We start from the raw sequence: 19,478 nt of genomic DNA, 5'->3' as shown, positions 1-19,478 counted from the left end.
TTCTATGCCTTACATTAACATCGCTTTCTTAAAGCATTTTAACAATTTTGTTGTAAATATTATAAAAAGGAAAATTATATTCATAAACAAGATCATTTCATTTAGGAAAAAATGTACACCACTGAAAGAAAATAGCAGATTTGGAGTCCAGTTGTATACAAATAGAAGGATGGTTTTATTTGCCTATTCATAAAAAGAAATCAAAGCACACTAGATACAGAAGATTACTTCGACAAAAAGAAAATAGAATTGACAAACGTAGACCTGAAAGTAATAAATTTGTTTTATCAGGATATCAGTGGTTCCATAGAAATTCAACGGATTTGATAAAATTCCAGATTAGAAAACATTTTCAACAATTGAATTAACAAAAGGCGCTAAAAGCATTCATCGTTATAGGAACGATTTTTGATTACACATCATCCGGATAAGACAGTACAGGTTTCACTGTAATAAAGATTTTAAAAAATAATGATAAAGAATGAATTAATGTATCTGTTTACGCAATGAAAAATATGTCACTTTCCGTAAAATACTGTAACTGTTTTCTGCATTAGTAACAAATGCGAATTAAGATAAGCACGTTTCTTCTCTGTAATCACTCCAAAAAAAAAATCCATTCTCATTTATATTAATACAAATTTAACATTTTGTAGGTCATATATATTTATTCAAATTATATAATACATAGTTGCAGAGTAATATAGTGGTAATAAATCCACAGAAAGATATATGTGTACATGCATAATTATAAAAGCATTTTAGAATTATTATATTGCATTATTATATCATTTTGTTAATTTCTTAATATTCATCAGGATGCATAATTATATTCATTAATAGTTCCACAAGATTGTTGATTATTAATGATGTTTGAGAACTAATCTTTCTCTTCTGTCTCTTCTGTAATCTGTCTTTTTCGACAGTTGCATTTGTTGTCTTTTGCTTTTGTAGGAACATTTTTGTCTTGATTGCGTCCTTTGGAGCTCTTTTTCTCTTTCTTTTTCTTTATGCAGGAGAGTTCTTCTTGCAACTGCTGCTTTTCTTTTTTCAGTTTTTGGTTTTCTTCTCCGAGCATTTTTTCGACATTAATCAGCTCTTCCTGCAACCTTTCATTCCTCATAATCAAATTCTCGTTGTCTTTTCCTAAAATTTCCATCTTATGCGTCAAGGAGTCAATTTCCTGCTTCATACTATCGTGAATAGATTCAAAATGGCTCATTACCTCGCCGAGATGCTGTGGATGTGGAACAGGGAAGGTTTCAGCAAATCGTTTACGAAACGATACGATTTCCTGATTAAGGCTTTTTAATCGATTGACTCTCGCCTCATTAGTTTTCTTCAAAGCAATGAATTGAGTTTGTAAAGTCTCATATTTCTCTTTGTATGGAGTATCGAAATCTGACAATTGGTTGTTTAGCTGACTCTGGAGTCTTTTTAACTCTTCTTCCTTCCTATTGCATTCTTCAAGTAGCTCTTCGTGCTTCTGTCGTAGAGTTTTGTAATCTTCGTAACCTTTTTGGTATGTTTCAAATGTTTCAAACCTTGTATCGATGTCTGCAGCAATATTTTCCATCTGACTTGATATTGTTTCATTTCTTTCCATAAGAACTTCTATTCTCTCTCCAGTGGTATGATGTTGTGTGAGTACCAGATTCATTTGAGTTTTTGCCATTTGCTGCTCTGAAATGACCGAATCCATTTTATATCGTGCCGTTTGTTGCTCTGAAAGGACCTGGTCAATCTTTGATTCTTGTCGTTCGTACATCATTTCCAACCTCATCATTAATTGTTCAATTTTAGATACGTTCTCTTTCACGGCTGTATCTGAGTCTTCATATCCTGTCTCTGCACCACCATCATAGGCACAAGCAGTCTAAATATGACATTTAAAGCATTAATTTGACACTACATAAACCTCCATCCACTAAAAATAATTTTATTATGATGAGTTTGTTAGAAAAGACCAATAGAGTAAGCCATACAGAGAAACATTTTATGCAAATTAATGATTACAAAGGAAGTATATGTGTTAATATCATTAAGATTGAAAAATCCTTGCTGATGATTACTCTTTTATAAATTCTTTAGAAGCTTATATATATATATATATATATATATATATATATATATATATATATATATATATATATATATATATATATATATATATATATATATATATATATATATATATAATATGTATCAGAAAAACTTAAAGTATTTTTTTGTAAATAGAAACATTTTTGGCATCAAATTTTGAAATGGTTTTTTAACCCAATCTTTGCAAATTTTTTGTACTTAATTCAGTCGTTTATGGTTTATCAATGATTGACACTAAGTTCATCAAATATATTTGAGGTAAATTGAATAAATGACCTTTCTCCCAAATTAAGTTCAGTCTTTTATTTGCAAGTGGACTCTCATTGGAGAACTAAAGTGGTTGTCACAGATTTACACTTAAACATTATAATTGGTGGATGAAAGCATGGTATGAGTTTGATGTTGGTTTAACAATGGAAAAATCTTGGTGACAAAAATATCATTTTAGTTGAACACTTCCAAGTCCTCTTTAGTCAAGCTAGATACGGATAAGCAACACAGGTAATACGATATAAACTATTTTTCTAGCCTATCAAATGCCGTGTTACAACCAGTACATTGATAAATTAACTACAAAAATGACGATACCTTTGCCTGATTGTACGTTTGATGTCCGATCACACATAGATTAGGGGCGTTGATATTTGCTACTAAAAAGTGATAATAATAAATTACATATATGAACTGTAGTCTATATGTTTTCTAGAAAATATAACGAATAAATCTTACCCTCAAGCCTTTTTTATATATCAAAAGTAGAGATGTGCGCTTTATTTTTAAATCTTTACTAATATTTTGAAAATATTTTCAAAATGTTTCCATTTTGTCCGATTGTCTTTTCAAACAAGTGTATTGAGGAGGGTAAATGGGAGACATACCAGACTGAAACGTATACCTTTAGGCTGAAGTTGAGACGACAGGTCTTCGCGGCCAGTGTTTCTGATAGCGTTGATGAAGGTCTGGAAGTGTTTGGAGTTATTCTGTTTGATGAGAATAAGGAGGAACTTTTCAGTTCGCTCTCTTTCTGTGATATGTGCGGTCTTCAACTCTTCCAGATTTTCTAAGGACAGAACACCATTTTCCACCATGTGGTCAGCAATGTCAGAGAGCCGTACTTCTTTCTTGATGACACCCCACAAAGACCGAACTTTCTCCTTGTAAGTACTGTCTGGTCTCTCCATTTTCTTTACCCTAATAATGGACAAATAAAGCATATTTTAATTACTGCTTTCATGAATTCTATTTTTTATGAAATATTTTCTTGCGTATTTCAGTGTACATAGTATGACAAGTTAATAGTCGCAAAAGCTACATTTGTCTTATCCAACAGATATGAAGAAGAAAACACTTGCTATGACCTTCAACTCGACATTTAGATAAATATATATATCGCCGACGTATTGTCAATTAACAATAGTTACTCCCATTCATATGTCTTCTTAATATATGCTCGTGAGCTTGAAATAAAAGACGCCACCGATTCTTATACATCTGTTTCATATTTGCATAGCTTACTAGAAAAAAAATTTAATGGTAACCTTACAACAATGCTTTATGATAAACGTGACGACATCAACTTTTCAATCGTCAACTTCCCTTACTTGTGTAGCAATATACTCTTATCACCTGCGTATGGGGTTTATGTTGATTCGATACGCAAGAGCATCTTCTACGCACGAACAATTTCTAAAACGTGGCAAGCTATTGAAAAACAAGTTGATGAAAGCAGAATATCAACAATTTCGCTTAAAGTTATCATTTCACAAGTTTTATCGTCAATATAATGACCTTGTTAGCAAATACATTTCATCATTAAATCAAATGCTGATTGATGTTTTTCATACCAACTAGGCTATTATTTACACACTGAAATGTCTACGGATTTTCCGTTTTCCCCCGATCATGACAAGGAACACAAGGCGGGTTTGACCGGTGGGAGGGGATGCTCATCAATGGCACCTGATCCAACCTCTGATGTTTTAGAGGTCCGTTTGAATGGACTTATGAGCTTGAATTTTGTTCGTTATCTCCAGAAAAAAAATCAGCAAAACAGCGACCTAACTCGAAGAATAAAATTTTATGAAGTCGTGATTCCTAATATATCATTTGCGTCCCAAGATAGGAATTTTTTTTTGCTTTTATTCATATTTTTAACAATTTTAAAAGCGTCAACAATATGTAAAGTAAACTATATGGAGAACATTCAATGTTTTATAGTTGGTGTTATAAAATGACGACATCCTAACAGCCAACATGTCTTAAAACTGTTAGAACCCGATACTCTTAATGAACACTTAAGAGTGTTTCGGCGGTATCAACAGAACATATCATTTAAAATTATTTAGGAAGGGGCCACCTCATCAGAGGTCACGCTTATGCACACCAATTACTTTCTTCGAATTTCAATTGATTTTGAATTTGATTTTATGATCAGTTCACCTATATTATTTAGTTTATTGTATGTATACATACGTAGGGGTGTGATTAAGTGTTTAATACTTTTTCATTATCTATATTATTCCGATATTTCATAAATCATTTTCTAATTTCATATATATATATATATATATATATATATATATATATATATATATATATATATATATATATATATATATATATATATATATATATATATATATATATATATATAGTAAGAATCAAATTAGAGAGCCTGAAAATGAAAAAAATAGGTCTAAAATAATTAGGTTTGAAATGAAATGTTTTATCCATCGATAAATAAATATTTTAAAATTAATTTAAAAAAAGAGAGAAAATGAAAAAAAAAACTAGCTGGATATTCTGATTTCTTTTTAATGATGAAGAAAATTGCACCATGTCATTTTTTCTGTATGGCGAAAACAATTAAAAAGTAATTCAAAAGCCTGTTTATCTTGACACATGGTTACAATTTACACTTAAAGAACCAATTGCTACTTACCACGATATTCGCACTTCTAATTCTGAAATTGATCTAGCGTTTATCAAACTTTTAACTGGAGTGTACGTGTTCCTGGAGATATTTTCTTATAATAATAAAAATAAGGACTAGTTTCTTAAAATTGCAAAATACTGCGGGATTCATTTTACGCAAGGAGAGTAATTGCTAATTTTCTTATTGAAGTTATTATAAAAGTGTCTTGTTACTTAAGGAAAATAATCTTCACAGACTTCTTATAAAAACCTAGCATGAGATAAGATTGGTTAATTGGTTAAACTTAATTTTATCTATTCTCTTAGATGGGGGTAAAACCAAATTCGTCAGTGCTTAATTTGGCTCCAGTTCTGTAACATGTATTTGTGATAATGTCTTTAGAAAATATCTAACGAATGGATTTTAAATTCATTGTATCTCATTGTATCTCTTTAAATTAAAGGTTATATTTGATTGTGCTGACAAATAATGAATCATAACGCCAGGCTAAGCCATTCTATGTTGAATGATACATGCATGAGAAATTATGTGATCAATCCTCCAAGGTAAAACAGAAATTAAAGAATTTCTTAATCATACAAATAAAGCCATTTGTTTCGAAGATATTAATATATTCACAGTCTTTTCATTCTCAAAATATTAAACTCCTGTTTCCTTGTCATTTTGAAACTTTGCATGTTTGTTAGATGAAGCCTAAGTTCCTGAAACGATACAAGAGACGGATATCATATAAAAAACACCCCCCCCCCCAAAAAAAAAAAGAAAACCAAACAAACAAAAAACAAAACAATAACAACAACAACAAAAACTACGGAAGTCCGTTGAGGCCAGATCAGAGAAAGAAATATTTTTATTGTATTTAAACGCAATAATATTTTTGCGTTTAAACGCATTAATTTTTCGATTAAACGCAATACTTCTGCGATTAAACGCAATAGTATTGCGATTAAACGCAATAATTTTTGCGATTAAACGCAATAATCCTTCCTTATAAAGATTTTGCATTTAAATACAATGATACTGTAGTTTCAAAATCAAACATGAATTAGTCAAAGCTTGTAATCATATGTACATGTACTAGGATCCTACACTTCAACTTTAAGAAGATCCGACTTGTTCTGTGTCTTTTTGCAAAATTTCCCAGTTTTTGAAAATTGTAGTAAAACAATGGCATCCTAACAACCTGAATGTCTTAAATGTAATAGAACCCAAAACTCTTAATGAAGTCTCTGATCAATTGCTTACGTGTATCACAACTTATAGAGAATGCTTCAGTTGTATTAATAGCACTTGTCAATTTGATACATGTAGTACACATCGATCAATCTGTTTTCATTTGCTTTTGATTTTGATCTCATATAAATCCATCACATATGTTCTTGTCTTTACTGTATGCAACTATAGGAAGGGTTATGAATGTACATTTAAGTTTAAATACTTCATCATCTTGTACGTAATTCCAACCTTTCCTCAGTCCTTTCCAAAAATCCCTTTATACCTGGGTTAAACTTGTGACCGCAACGTAGGGGACAGTTTTTTTTAACAGAGTAACTGACCAAAACTTCATTAAGAATGTAGAGAATAATAAGCTTAGGATATGTCTCGTTCTTAGGTTGCCCAACATTTTTTTCTCCTCTATAAATTCTTATAAGTGATTTATCCTTTCAAAAAGCGTTTGCTTGGAGAAATCTGATTCTATAAAGCTAGACAATACACAATTTCCTAATAAGTAAAAAGAGAAAGAAATAAAAGATATAAGTATGCGTGGGTTCATTGTACTCTGCAAGGTTTGATACTAATGAACGACTTTAAACACAAAGATTATTGCCTTTGAACGCAAAGATAATTGCGTTTAAACGCAAAATTATTGCGTTTTAAAGCAAAAATTATTGCGTTTAATCGCAAAATTATTGCGTTTAATCGCAAAATTATTGCATTTAAACACAAAAGCATTGCCTTTTAACGCAAAAATTATTGCGTTTAATCGCAAAATTATTGCGTTTAATCGCAAAAGTATTGCGTTTAATCGCAATATTATTGCGTTAAATCGCAATATTATTGCGTTTAAACGCAAAAACTATTGCGTTTAATTGCAAAGTTATTGCGTTTAAACGCAAAAGATTGGGTTTAATCGCAATCTTTTGCGATAAAACGCAAAGTGTTTTGCATTTAATCGCAATACACATTGCGATTATACGCAATTTTAGCGTTTAAACGCAATGCTTTGCGTTTAAATGCAATACTTATTAGACTTAAATGTACATCCATAACCCCTGCTATGGATGCATACAGTAAACACAAGAACTTAGGTGATGGATTTATTTGAGATCAAAATCAAATGAAAACATATTGATCGATGTGTACTACATGTACCAAATTGACAAGTGCTATTAATACCACTGAAACATTCTCTATAAGTTGTGATATATGTAAGCAATTGATCAGAGGCTTCATTAAGAGTGTTGGGTTCTAATACATTTAAGACATCCAGGTTGTTAGGATGCCATTGTTTTACAGTCCCTGAAACGTTCTACTTTCCCACTTGAACGGTGAGCGAACGCTGAACGAACGCAGAGCGAACGGTGAGCGAACGCAGAGCGAATGGTGAGTGAACGATGTGTGAACGCTGAACGCAACTTGGTGAACGGAAGGTGAACGCTGAACGGTGAGCAAACGCAGAACGCAGACGGAGCGCGAACACGGGCGCAAAGTAAACGGTGAACGAACGGTGAACGCAAGATGAACGATTTATTCGGAATGCCTCTGATCTTTTCCATGCATCGTATACATTCTATTGCATTCTAATGTCAGACGCAAAATAAATAAATAAACAAATATTCAAAAATTGTCCTCAGAAAGATGAAACATGCACAAATAGTAAAAGTATTAATTAAGTTTCTTAAAATATTTTCTGCACATATGTATGATGTTTAAATTCAGCTTTTTAATCACACGATTTTTATCGCTGTAAAACATTGTCATTGTTACCGAACGCTGTAGTTTGAAAGACAAAATTATTCTAGTTGTAAAATAACTATGTTTATTATTTTTTGATATATAAAACCATCACAAATAATGATTTTCGAAGAGAACATTACTGATTTATAGAATGAATTACAACGGTTGTTACAACCATACATGTATTTCCGTGTCATGGCAATTCCGTGAAAAATAATGAGAACAAAATTAAAAATATTTTTCTACGGTCTGTGGACGTATTGCATGTTTACACTCGTATTTACAAAATTTAATGCAATAATATATTTATGTGTCTTTTCATTTTTCATTATGATTTATTAAGCAGAATTCTACATGTATCTGTATAGACAATTCCCCGTGAGAGAGATTCCGTTTTAGCTCCCCCCCCCTCCCTTTCCACAAATGCATGTACGTGTATAAACAAAAAATCTTAATTTTTATCTAAATATATCAGGCAGTGAAAGTAACCTTTTTTTATTTATCAACAAATTCATTTTCTTTAAAAGTCATAATCGGTTTTTATTTTCCTGCTTTAAGTTCCCAGGAAGTCCACGTGTTTGTCCTGTCAATCAAAATCATTCGACACTGTGCAGGTGTTAAAGTCTCGTCACACCAAAGGCGAAGTGCTACACTGTAGTATTTCCAAGAAGTTTTAACATTTTTTATCATTTCTACACAGGGAAAAGTGGCTCGCATGATTTTCATGCGTTTGCCTTTTCGCATGAAATTTATGCGAAAATCATACAAAAATCATGTGAAAAGTCCCACATGCGAATTTCATGCGAATGTTATCACTAAAATTTCATGCGAAATTCATGCGGTTTTCATGCGACTAAAATTTCGCATGATATTCATGCGAATTCCACTTTGTCTGTTTTTCGTGTGAAAATCGTGCGATATTCACAAGAATATTATGCAATATTAATACCATATGAGGAAAAGCAATGAACAAAAAAAATTAACATTTTAATGTTTATTTAGATGCATCTATCACAGTGAGTGGTAAAAAATTGCCAGTCTCTGATGATCTAATATCATATTGTTTGGATGCTCCTTATGAATCCATATACATTAATGATGGCTGTGTTTAAAGGCAGTTTTTCAGTCTTTTTCAGTCTTTTGTCCTGACAAGCATTTCCTACAAAGAAATTAAATCATAAAAATTTTTATTATATTACTACCCATACTGATATTCCAATTGTTTCAGTCAAAAGGGCTAACTCCTATAATTACTGAATAGGATATGTCATTACATACAATAAATTCCATGTTATCACCTGAAAGGTCCATGTTTTGTCAACTTGTTTATGTTAAACTGCACTGGTATTACATGTTTTGAGCAAAACAGAAGACCCTGTGTTTTGTACATTAATAACTGCACAATAGAGGCATATGTCAGACATCAGAACATGTTATTGACCATGCAACTCTCTATATAAGTAGTGATTTCCCTACGAACTGAGCTAGCGGCCAAATTAATTGCTTCAATTGATAAAAATGCCGCTTTGAAATAAAAAAAAAAATAAAATAAAATTTAATTGTTGTAAGGTCCACAGAGATTTGTCATAAACATCAACCCAAAGTCAGATACAATTGATTTCTAATGCTTTACTTTGAAATAAAGGGAAAACACTGTATAAGGTTGTTATTGGAACCTATTGTCCAAATTAGATATAATAGTCCATTTTAGTTATGATATTCCAATTGGATTTATGAGTTTTACAGACATTATAATGCTGAAAAGATGGATTTTTTTAATCTGCATAAAATAATTAGAATATATCAAATGCAACAGTTTAATTATTACAAGGAATTTTTTTCATTCATAACCCCCACATTTGTGAGATTAATCCCCAAGAAAATTGGATCTTTTGTGGGACCTGCGTCCTAAAATATTTTGTGTGATACACTATGGCACGCCAATTTCACAAAAATTAGCGAAACTTAGTTTCACAGTTGATAAACTAGGTTTATCGACCGTAAACTATAGTTTACAAACCGTGAACTATAGTTAACGATTTGTTAACTATAGTTTTCATCTGTAAAACTATATTTAACGGTTGTTAACTATAGTTTACGAATGCTAATCTAAGTTTATCTGTCTGTAATTATACGTTAACAATAGATTTTGTTGATAAACATAGATTCACATCTGTAAACTATAATTTACAATCGTGAACTATAGTTAAGAGTTGTTAATCATAGTTTCACAAATCGTGAAACTATATTTATCAGATAAACTATGTTTTACATTCATTAACCATAGATTTCGGTTGTAAACTATAGTTAACTGTCATTTATACTCACAAACTGTATTTAACATACGTAAACTATACTTATCGATCGTAAACTATAGTTTTGAGAGCTAAACTATGATTCACATTTGCCAATCATAGTTTATCGTAATAAACTATAATTCACACTCGTAAACTATAGTTAAGAGTTGTTAAATATAGTTTATGAATCTAAACACCTGTTAACTGTTAACGATAGTTTTCAATTCGAAATTTCGCGGCACCAACCGCGAGAAGCAATAATGGGGTATATATTAAGGACACGTGTTGGGCATTATCTAAAGCAAAGACCGAGTTATATTATAATCAATATTACTTTCTCTATTTAAACAGGATTAATTGTATTTGTTTTAAAATGTCGTGTATATATACATTTCCTATGGGGAAATTTTTAGAAATATGATAAAATTTTAATTTTTTAAAAGACAGAATATTACGAGATTTTTGCTCAAGCAGAGGAGGGTGAAGCGCGTTTTACAATGTGCCAAGCATTTTCCCGCCACATCTCATCACCAAAACAAAGAAACTGAAAGAGAGGAAATGCAGTGGCGGATATAGATAGGGTTGTGGGGGTTTCAACGTCCTCCTTTGAATTTAAGAGAGAGAGAATGAGAGAGAAGTCCCAAATATTTGTTGTGTTTGTTCCGTGAAAGGCCACTTTTATTTATGTATGAAGAAAATTCGGTTGTTGAAAAATAAATTCCGCGCCTGCAATGTTACATGTACTGTGTCCTATGTCTTTATTTACAGATGAATATAAGATATACAGGTATTTTATTAATGACAGATCACGCATTTCGGTCTCTATTTTTCTCTTTTAAATAAAAAAATAAAATTTTAATAATTTTCCAGTCATTTTTCTTTTTATTTCCAACTAGATTTGCTTTAAAATAATAGAACATTTACTTATAATGCCAACAAGAAATATACATGCATATATATTTAACAACAATTGTCGTTACATAGCAAAATCTTATAATGCTGTAACTAGGATTAGCCGATCTATAATTTACAAAAAAAAAAAAACCTATTGTTAACTATAGTTTTGATCGTAAACTATGGTTTAGAGTCGTGAAATCTAGTTTCACAGAAAATTGTGCATCTCCGATACAAAATTAGAGATTCTGTTCCTAAACTGTGTTTCTCAAGTGTAAAACTATGTTTATCGCATTTTTGTGAATTTGGCGCTTTGTATGTCTGTAAAGTATACTTTACAAAGCCTAAACTATAATTTACATTTGTTAAGTATAGTTTAGAGTTGTAAATCATAGTTTACAAATCGTGAAACTATATTTATCAGATAAACTATATTTTGCAGTAGCAAATGATTGTTTTCCGTGTTAATTATAGTTTACGCTTGTGAAACATAGATTATCGTGTAAACTATAGTTTACATATGTGAAATATAGATTATCATCGTTAACTATAGTTTACGGTCTGTAAACTATAGTTTACAGTCGATAAACCTAGTTTATCAACTGTGAAACTATGATTAGCTCATTTTTGTGAATTTGGCGTGCCATAATACACTGTAAAAGTCGTGTTTACAAGTCTCTGCACATGTGTCAGAACAATATCACTTTTAATGTTAATTACTTACTCAAAATTTAGTAAAGCCTTCAAATAAATGTCGCTTAGCATAAAAAAATGCATAACTTCATTATGACTTCGATGAAACGGAACCATTCGATTCACCTGGCTTGAATCTGAAACGAAAACGAGATCCGAATTTACTCTGAAAATTTTCGTTGCAAAATGAATAACAATAAGAATCTACATTTTAAACACAAAATATGACAAACAATTAACAGTACATACATATTCACCGTCGTTTCAAGGGATTAGAGCACATAAATCCCAAAGGAAACTCTGGAACAAGCCACAGGACTGTCAGGAGGGTACACTCGTTTTTTTCTGTAACAGGAAGTGCAAGTAGAACCTGGCTAAATCGGCCATTCACTTTCGTATTCATCACAGAATCGGGAAATATCTAAATAACTATAATTTTTGTCCTTTAAATCTTTATTTTGAAAATTTATTTCCGCGTCTTAGTCGGAACTTTGATGACTACGGGGTATACACTTATTTAACGAAACCAAAAGTAGGTTTTTTTATGGAATGCCGTACGTCACATATTACGTCATCATGCGGCTGAGAAAGCAGACAAGAAAGAGCAGAGTAAATTCAACTGCATATTTTCTGTAAGTTTGTCATATTTTTATCATCTCCTTTATCACCAGATGAATGTAATATAATTTATTGGCAATATAGTTACATGTATGCTGACAGCTTAATAAATAGATATGTTGAAATAAGATGGACCTGGCACAGGCACTCTTTGCCCGTTGCACCTGGGTCTGGTGCATGGTGTAAACCTCACCAAGCAATATACAGCACTGTAAAGTTATACATGTATATTAGGATATACCTAATTTTTTTTAATCAGACTGTAAGTCAATCATTTTGTTCTAAAAATAGATACATAATGGAAGGGTGGCTTGGAAAAAAGTGGGTGGGTCTTTAATTTATCCTTCTCCTAGCTCCCATCCCTTCAACTCTACTATTTTGAATTTCCTTTATCTTCCTCTGTCTGACTCCGACCTTCCCTATTTCTTCCTCTCCAAACTCTCCTTTATATATAATTACACCTCACATTCACCCATCACCGCCAATCAAAACATTTATTTGTAAATGTACATGTATAATCACAAAGAGGTTACTCTCTCTATATATAGAACCATGATATTTATATAATTACTACAATGTACTAATGACATGCACAGTGGGGGCACATCTGTTTAGATACATTGTAGTTCATGTTCACTAGTTTGCAAATTAATAGTAAATGAGTTGTGTCCCTTTGTGGGGTCTTTTTTTTTCTCCTACAGGGTGTTTCATAATATATGTCACACATCTAAATGGGCATAATCTGAATATTAAGCATGATATCAAAAATAGCAAAATACCATAGACAATCATATTAATCTAAAATTATGATATTGCAAAATATTGGGAAAATTATATTACCTTGAAGTACATTGATGATGTCATCAGTGATGTCATAATTTCAGCTGATCTCAAAATGGAGTACAACCAGCAAAAAAAATTTGAATTTGTAAACTTTTATTATAAGCACGATATCCTCAATATTGTACAGGGTGTGATGAAGAAAAATATCCAGACCAGAATGCTCCGTCTAGTTTCCATTCATTAAGGTTAATTAAGAAGTTAAAATAAAACAAAATGTAAAGATGAAAGACAGTTACATCCTGTCCTCCCTACCCCCCCCCCCCCCCAATGATAACATTGTCAAACTGAAGTCAATCATTATGAAAAACTTTAGAAAGACATCTGCGTTTAGGGAAATGGATTGGGACAATGTAAGTGTATCAAGTGTATTTAGAAATTTTCGATTCTAATTGAGTGTGTCTGCAAACAAGATTTCAGCATTGCAGCATTTAAAGCCAACTGACATTCAGAGTTGGTTAAGTTTGCAAAATTGATTGAAAGGTAGAGCAAGAGAAGTGGACATCAGCACACACCAGTAGTTCTGAAATGACACATTTATTGAAATGCATCTTTAAATAAAAAATAAATATGCACTTTGGGGGTTCTAAAAAGCTAGATACAAACATGATAAACAAGAAATCTGTCAAGTATTTTATGAAACGTACGAAGCAGTGGTCAGAAATTTCTGAACAAGAGTCTCTTAAGATATATAGGACAATGGTAAGGAAAACACGTGGAGTATAACATTATAGGAAATCGTTGCCATAGAAACTGAAATGGAGAATGTTTGATACTTCTGACTTAAAATAATAATTTTGAATATCTGCTGATTAAAATGAGATATAAAATGTATATGTAGCTTTTGTTGTGATTTTCCTTTCTGCATTTAGATGTGTGACATATATTGTGAAACACCCTGTATGTGGTACAATCCACTATAATCACTTAACCAAAAGGTCAAGACTTAAAGAGTGAAAAGGATAATGTTTTCTTTGATCTTTTTGCCACCAGGGCAGGCATTGGGGTGTGCTGTGATAAATTCAGTGTTTTAAAAACACTAGGAGGTTAATTATAAATGATGATAGATATAAAAAATGTTTATAATTCATTGAGTTTGAAGTTTGACACTCTGTTTGCAATATTAATAAAAGCAGTAATGTAATATAGCTAATAAATCAATAGATTTTTGATTGAGCTAGAGATAAAAAGTATTTATTTAGGAGCACTAATGCCACTGTAAACATATCTATACATTTTAAATTGAAAATACAACAGAACTCAGTTCTCATAAAAAGAGGTAAATCTCAGTTGTTTTAGGAGTTAAACTTTTATGCATTCCAAAATACATGCAGATACATAAAGAAGCTTAGTTATAAGAAAGCAAGTCCGAGTAACTTCCCTGTAAATGAGTTGTACTGTATATTCTATTTTGTGTTTACTAATGACATGTTTGAGAAATATTTACTAAAATGTTGTATTCTTAACTTGCAGGTATTTGCTAGAAAATGAGCTGATGGTCCCCCACTATACCACACTGATAGCTTCTCAAAGATTATACATATATGTTACATGCAAACAGGTAAAAAAAATCTAGAATGAAATATTTATTGCAAAGGTATACATCAATATATATAAATAATGTTGTTATTTATGATCAAGTGGCTGACATACTTTTCCCCCCATCTTATTTTTGCAACCTGTCTCCTTTTCTGCAACTACTCCATGCTGCTTTTCCATGATTGGTTTTAAGCTCACCTGACACATGCCTGAGCCAAAGGCTCAAGGGAGCTTCTCTGATCAAAATTTGTCCGTCGTCTGTCGTTGTTGTCATAAACTTTTCACATTTTCATCTTCTTCTCCACCACTGGGCCAATTTCAACCAAACTTAATACAGAGTATCCTTTATGGTAAAGGGGTTTCAAGTTTCAAAGGGCCATACCCTCTTTCCAAGGGGAGATAAGTAAGAAATAGTAAAAATTGGGTGTGGATATTTAAAAATCTTCTTCTCAAGAACCACTGGGTCAGAAAGATGAAACTTATGTGAACGCTTTCTGACATAATGTAGATTCAAGTTTGTTCAAATCATGACCCCTTCGGATAGGGTGGGGCCACAGTGGGTGATCAAAGTTTCACATAGGAAAACATGAAAAATCTTTAAAATTTCTTCTTTTCAGGAACAGTAAAGCCATGATTGGTGATTTTTATAAAGAAGCATCCTTAAGTAGTGTAGATTCAAGTTTGTTCAAACCATGACCCCCGGGGCTAGGGTGGGATCACAATGAGTGAACAAATTTTTACATAGAAATATATATATAGAAAAAATCTTTAAAAATCTCCTTCTCAAGAACAGCAAAGCCATGATTGGTCATATTCATATGAAAGCATTGTCAGGTAGTGTAGATTAAAGTTTGTTCAATTCATTACCCCTGGGGGTTGGGAGGGCCTAAATGGGTTATCAAATTTTTATGTTAGGCATACATGTGAAAAATCTTCTTTTCAAGAACAGTTAAGCAGTGATTAGACATATTTATACGGAAGCATCCTTGATAGTTTACATTCAAGGTTTTTCAAATCATGTTCTCTTAGGGGTAGGTAGGGGCCATAATTGGTGATCAAAGTTTAAAATGAGAATACATAGGAGAAATCATTAAAAATCTTCTTCCAAAGAATTGCAAATCCATGATTAGCCACATAAATTCAGAAGCATCCTCAGGTAAGGTTAGGTATATTCAAATTTGTTCAAACCATGTCCCCTGGGGGTAGGGTAGGGCCATAATAGAAGATCAAACATAGAAAAGCAAAAATATAATTGCAGAAAATCAGGATAAGGCCGCAGAGAAGCAGGAATTTTTTTCCTGTGAGTTATTTCAATCAGACTAGCAGAACCATAAGCATTCGGGTTATTTCTGCTTATCTAAATCTTAAATATATTCTGCTAATTTATAGAATAAATGGATAAAAATGCAGTGGTACTAAGGAGATAATTAACCAAATGCTATTGAATTGACAGTATCTGACATTTTTTAATTTTCACTGTAGGCACAGTTAGCATGTCATCACAGCTTCAAATACCAGAGTACCTATATCCTCAGAAGATACATGCAAACAGATTTGTCAATGGTACATGTAAGTAAATACATGAATGATTTTTTTTCCACAATTTAAATTTGACATTAAGCTGAACATATTTAATTTAATTATTCCATCTAAGCCAGAAGCTTTAGTAAACTTTTTACTGTCAAAACTTGTCTGTCTGTTGTTGTAAACTTTTGCACTTTCCAGACGTACGTATTACATTCTCTAGAATCACACCTAAATGCCAATTTTAACCATTGCAAACTTGGCCAGTTAGCACAACTCATGTTTTGTTTAAGTCTCAGATTAAGGAAATTCAAGTTTTAACAGAAATGTACAAACTAACCATTTTCCAATGGGAGAGCATTTAGGGATAACGAAAACAGTGATGTGGGTATAGTAAAACATTGAATTATCTCAAAAGTCAAGATCACTGGGCCATATATTATTGGTAAAAGCTAAAACTTTTTTGCCCCTACAGTGTAGTTATATACTAGCTCCTACAAAGAAGTTGCAAGGGTGTCCTGGAATCACCATGTCTGTTTGTCTGTCTGTAGACATGTTTTGTCTGGAAATTATCTTTTAAACCACTTTATAATAATGCCCTGGTAATCGAAGAGTCGTGGGTATATAAGTTTTTGCCCCGTCCGTCCATATTTCACATGTGTATTTATTGACTAGACCTTCCTTTTGGTACCAACATATTTGACCTTGACCTTGGAGTTTGACCCACTTTTGTAAAAATTTACCCAACTTTAACCTTGGCCATAACTTTTGAACAGTTGGTTCTAGGCCTTTCAGATTTCACATCTGTATTTGTCCTGACAAGACCTTTCCTTGGGTGTAAATATTTTTGACTTTTTGACCTTGACCTTAGAGTTTGACCCACTTTTAAAAGACTTTAACCTTGGCCATAACTTTTGACCCACTTTTAAAAAACTTTAACCTTGGCCATAACTTTTGAATAGTTAGTACTAGGGCTTTCAAATTTCACAGGTGTATTCCTTGTGACAAGACCTTCCTTTGGATATCAACAATTTTGACCTTGCCCTTTGAGTTTGACCTACTTTTGAAAAAATTTAACCTTGACCATAACTTTTGAACTATTGGTGCTAGGGCTTTTATATTCTGCATGTATATTTCTTATGACAAGGTCTTCCCCCTGAATACCATTAATTTTGACCCTTTGACCTTGACCTCGGAGTTTGGCCCACTTTTAGAAAACATTAACCTTGACCATAACTTTTGAATGGTTGGTGCTTGGGCATTTTTGATCTCTCGACTTTGCAGTTTGACTTGAGAAAGTTTAACCTTCGCCATAAGCTGCCATAGGGGGCATCAGTTTTTCACAAACACATCTTGTTTTTTCCCTACACTTTGTAATTATATATGAACTAACTGGTAACAGGAATTTACAGACTGATTTGTCAAACTTTTAAAAAGAGGAATAAGAGAATTAAATTCTTATTTGAACATGACTTTGTAACCAAGAAAACAATCTTAGGCTCATAACTGATAGAAAGGAAGCTTGAGTCCAGAGATGAGTCTTGACCCAGTACCAAGGGCATTTTAGATATGTTCAAGGTCAAAAGGATACAAATGTATTAAATTATTTTCATTCACAACTCTATAATGGAAACACAGTAGACATACCTGAGACATAACTCGCCTGTGACTCAAAGGTATATCCCAAGACTAACATAGGGTAATTTGAACTAGATATGTTTTTAAGGTTGCTTAATTATGACTAGAGGCAGTGAAACAACCCTGCCTGTTGGTCATTTACGCAATGTAGAGGTAACAGGAATTGAAGTTTAAATTCTTGGCCATAATATAATTGTATATTGAAAAAAGTAACTCCCAAAGATCATACTGCCCTAATGGTTGATAATGATCATAAGATATGCCATTTCCAGAACAGAGGTCATAAGACAAGGTCAAGGTCATAGAGTTGACAGAAGTATCTCAGAAAATGCAACTTTTTATTGGAGTAGTATCTGGAGAACATACTTGGCATACAGGTGATTATGACCAAGAGGTATTAATCCTACTTAAGGGCTTAGGGTATTCATAGTTAATTTAAAAAAAATATTGTCCATTATGAATTTCAATAACCTGAGATTGTTTACTTTTGTATTTTCAGCTATAACGACAACACCCTCTCAACAGAATCCTCAAGATAAAGAAATCTTATGTGATGAGAACCTCAATAAAGAAGATAGAAAAAGATCAATTGTTTTAGTTTTCAATGTAGAAATTGATGTCACAGATGTCTTTATTTAGTCAGGGAGTCCAGAAAACAAGTTTTGATTCTTTCAAATTCAAAGTTACTTTTTGTATAATCATGCATTACTTGTGTCTGGATTAACTGATTAAGTAAGAAAAAGAGAATTTTTCAAGAAAACTTCATTTGCAAGAAGCAAAATTTCTGTTTCCAAGGAAGAAGGATAGAATTAATGGATTAGGTTTGGTGCACTCATAGATAATAGCTTGATATTAATATCTGGGGTACAAAAAATATGCTTGTCTTCGCATGATATTCATATGAAACCTGGGTTCTTTTTTTCACATGAATTTCGTGCGATTTTCTTTTCGCATGATATTCGTGTGAATTTCATGTGAAAATTGCATGATATTTTCGTGCGAATATCATGCGTGGTCCTTTTCGTCTCCTTCTCATGCGAAGAATTCGCATGATACTCGTGCAAATTTTATATGAAGTTCATGCGAGCCACTTTTCCCTGTGTAGATCTGATTCCAACTTTTCCAAAAAATAAATAAACAAGTTGCTGTCATTTAAAAAAGGACTGCAATACGTGGACCATATGCACGTATTTCTAAACGAAATTCAAAGAAAATTTCTATATTAAGTGATTTTACAAAGGTGTAATTAAATTTATTTATATATATATATATATATTTTTTTTTACATGTATCTAGTAATTTTCATCGTTATTAAAGTCTGCTTAATCAGGCTGTAATGATAAAAAAAATCATGGCCTTGAAATGATATGAATATGAAATGTTGATCTAGGTGTCTATCACAAGTGTAGCCTTTCAAATAAACAAAGAATTAAAAGAGG

The 19,478-nt window shown here is 32.1% G+C and overlaps 1 protein-coding gene and 1 long non-coding RNA gene across 2 annotated transcripts; one reads left to right on the top strand and one right to left on the bottom strand.

Annotated features, from left to right (window-relative positions):
• Positions 1-880: 880 nt before the first annotated feature.
• On the bottom strand, positions 881-3,284 carry LOC133176668 (golgin subfamily A member 6-like protein 7). The gene is made up of 2 exons (XM_061311766.1): positions 2,982-3,284; positions 881-1,876 (listed from the first exon to the last, which is right to left on the bottom strand). The coding sequence occupies exons 1-2, from the start codon at positions 3,282-3,284 to the stop codon at positions 881-883; spliced, it is 1,299 nt and encodes a 432-aa protein (XP_061167750.1).
• An 11,549-nt stretch (positions 3,285-14,833) lies between these two features.
• On the top strand, positions 14,834-18,625 carry LOC133176646 (uncharacterized). Its single transcript, XR_009719507.1, has 3 exons — positions 14,834-14,899; positions 16,360-16,446; positions 18,539-18,625. It is a non-coding gene; the product is annotated as an uncharacterized LOC133176646 (long non-coding RNA).
• The last annotated feature ends 853 nt before the right edge of the window (positions 18,626-19,478 follow it).

This window comes from Saccostrea echinata, unplaced genomic scaffold (assembly GCF_033153115.1).
Source record: "Saccostrea echinata isolate AGI-Se365-2 ecotype Australia unplaced genomic scaffold, CSIRO_AGI_Sech_v1 ptg000080l, whole genome shotgun sequence".
Taxonomy (NCBI): domain Eukaryota; kingdom Metazoa; phylum Mollusca; class Bivalvia; order Ostreida; family Ostreidae; genus Saccostrea; species Saccostrea echinata.
The sequence above is the reverse complement of the archived record's forward strand: the minus strand, read 5'-3'. Positions and strand labels throughout refer to the sequence as shown.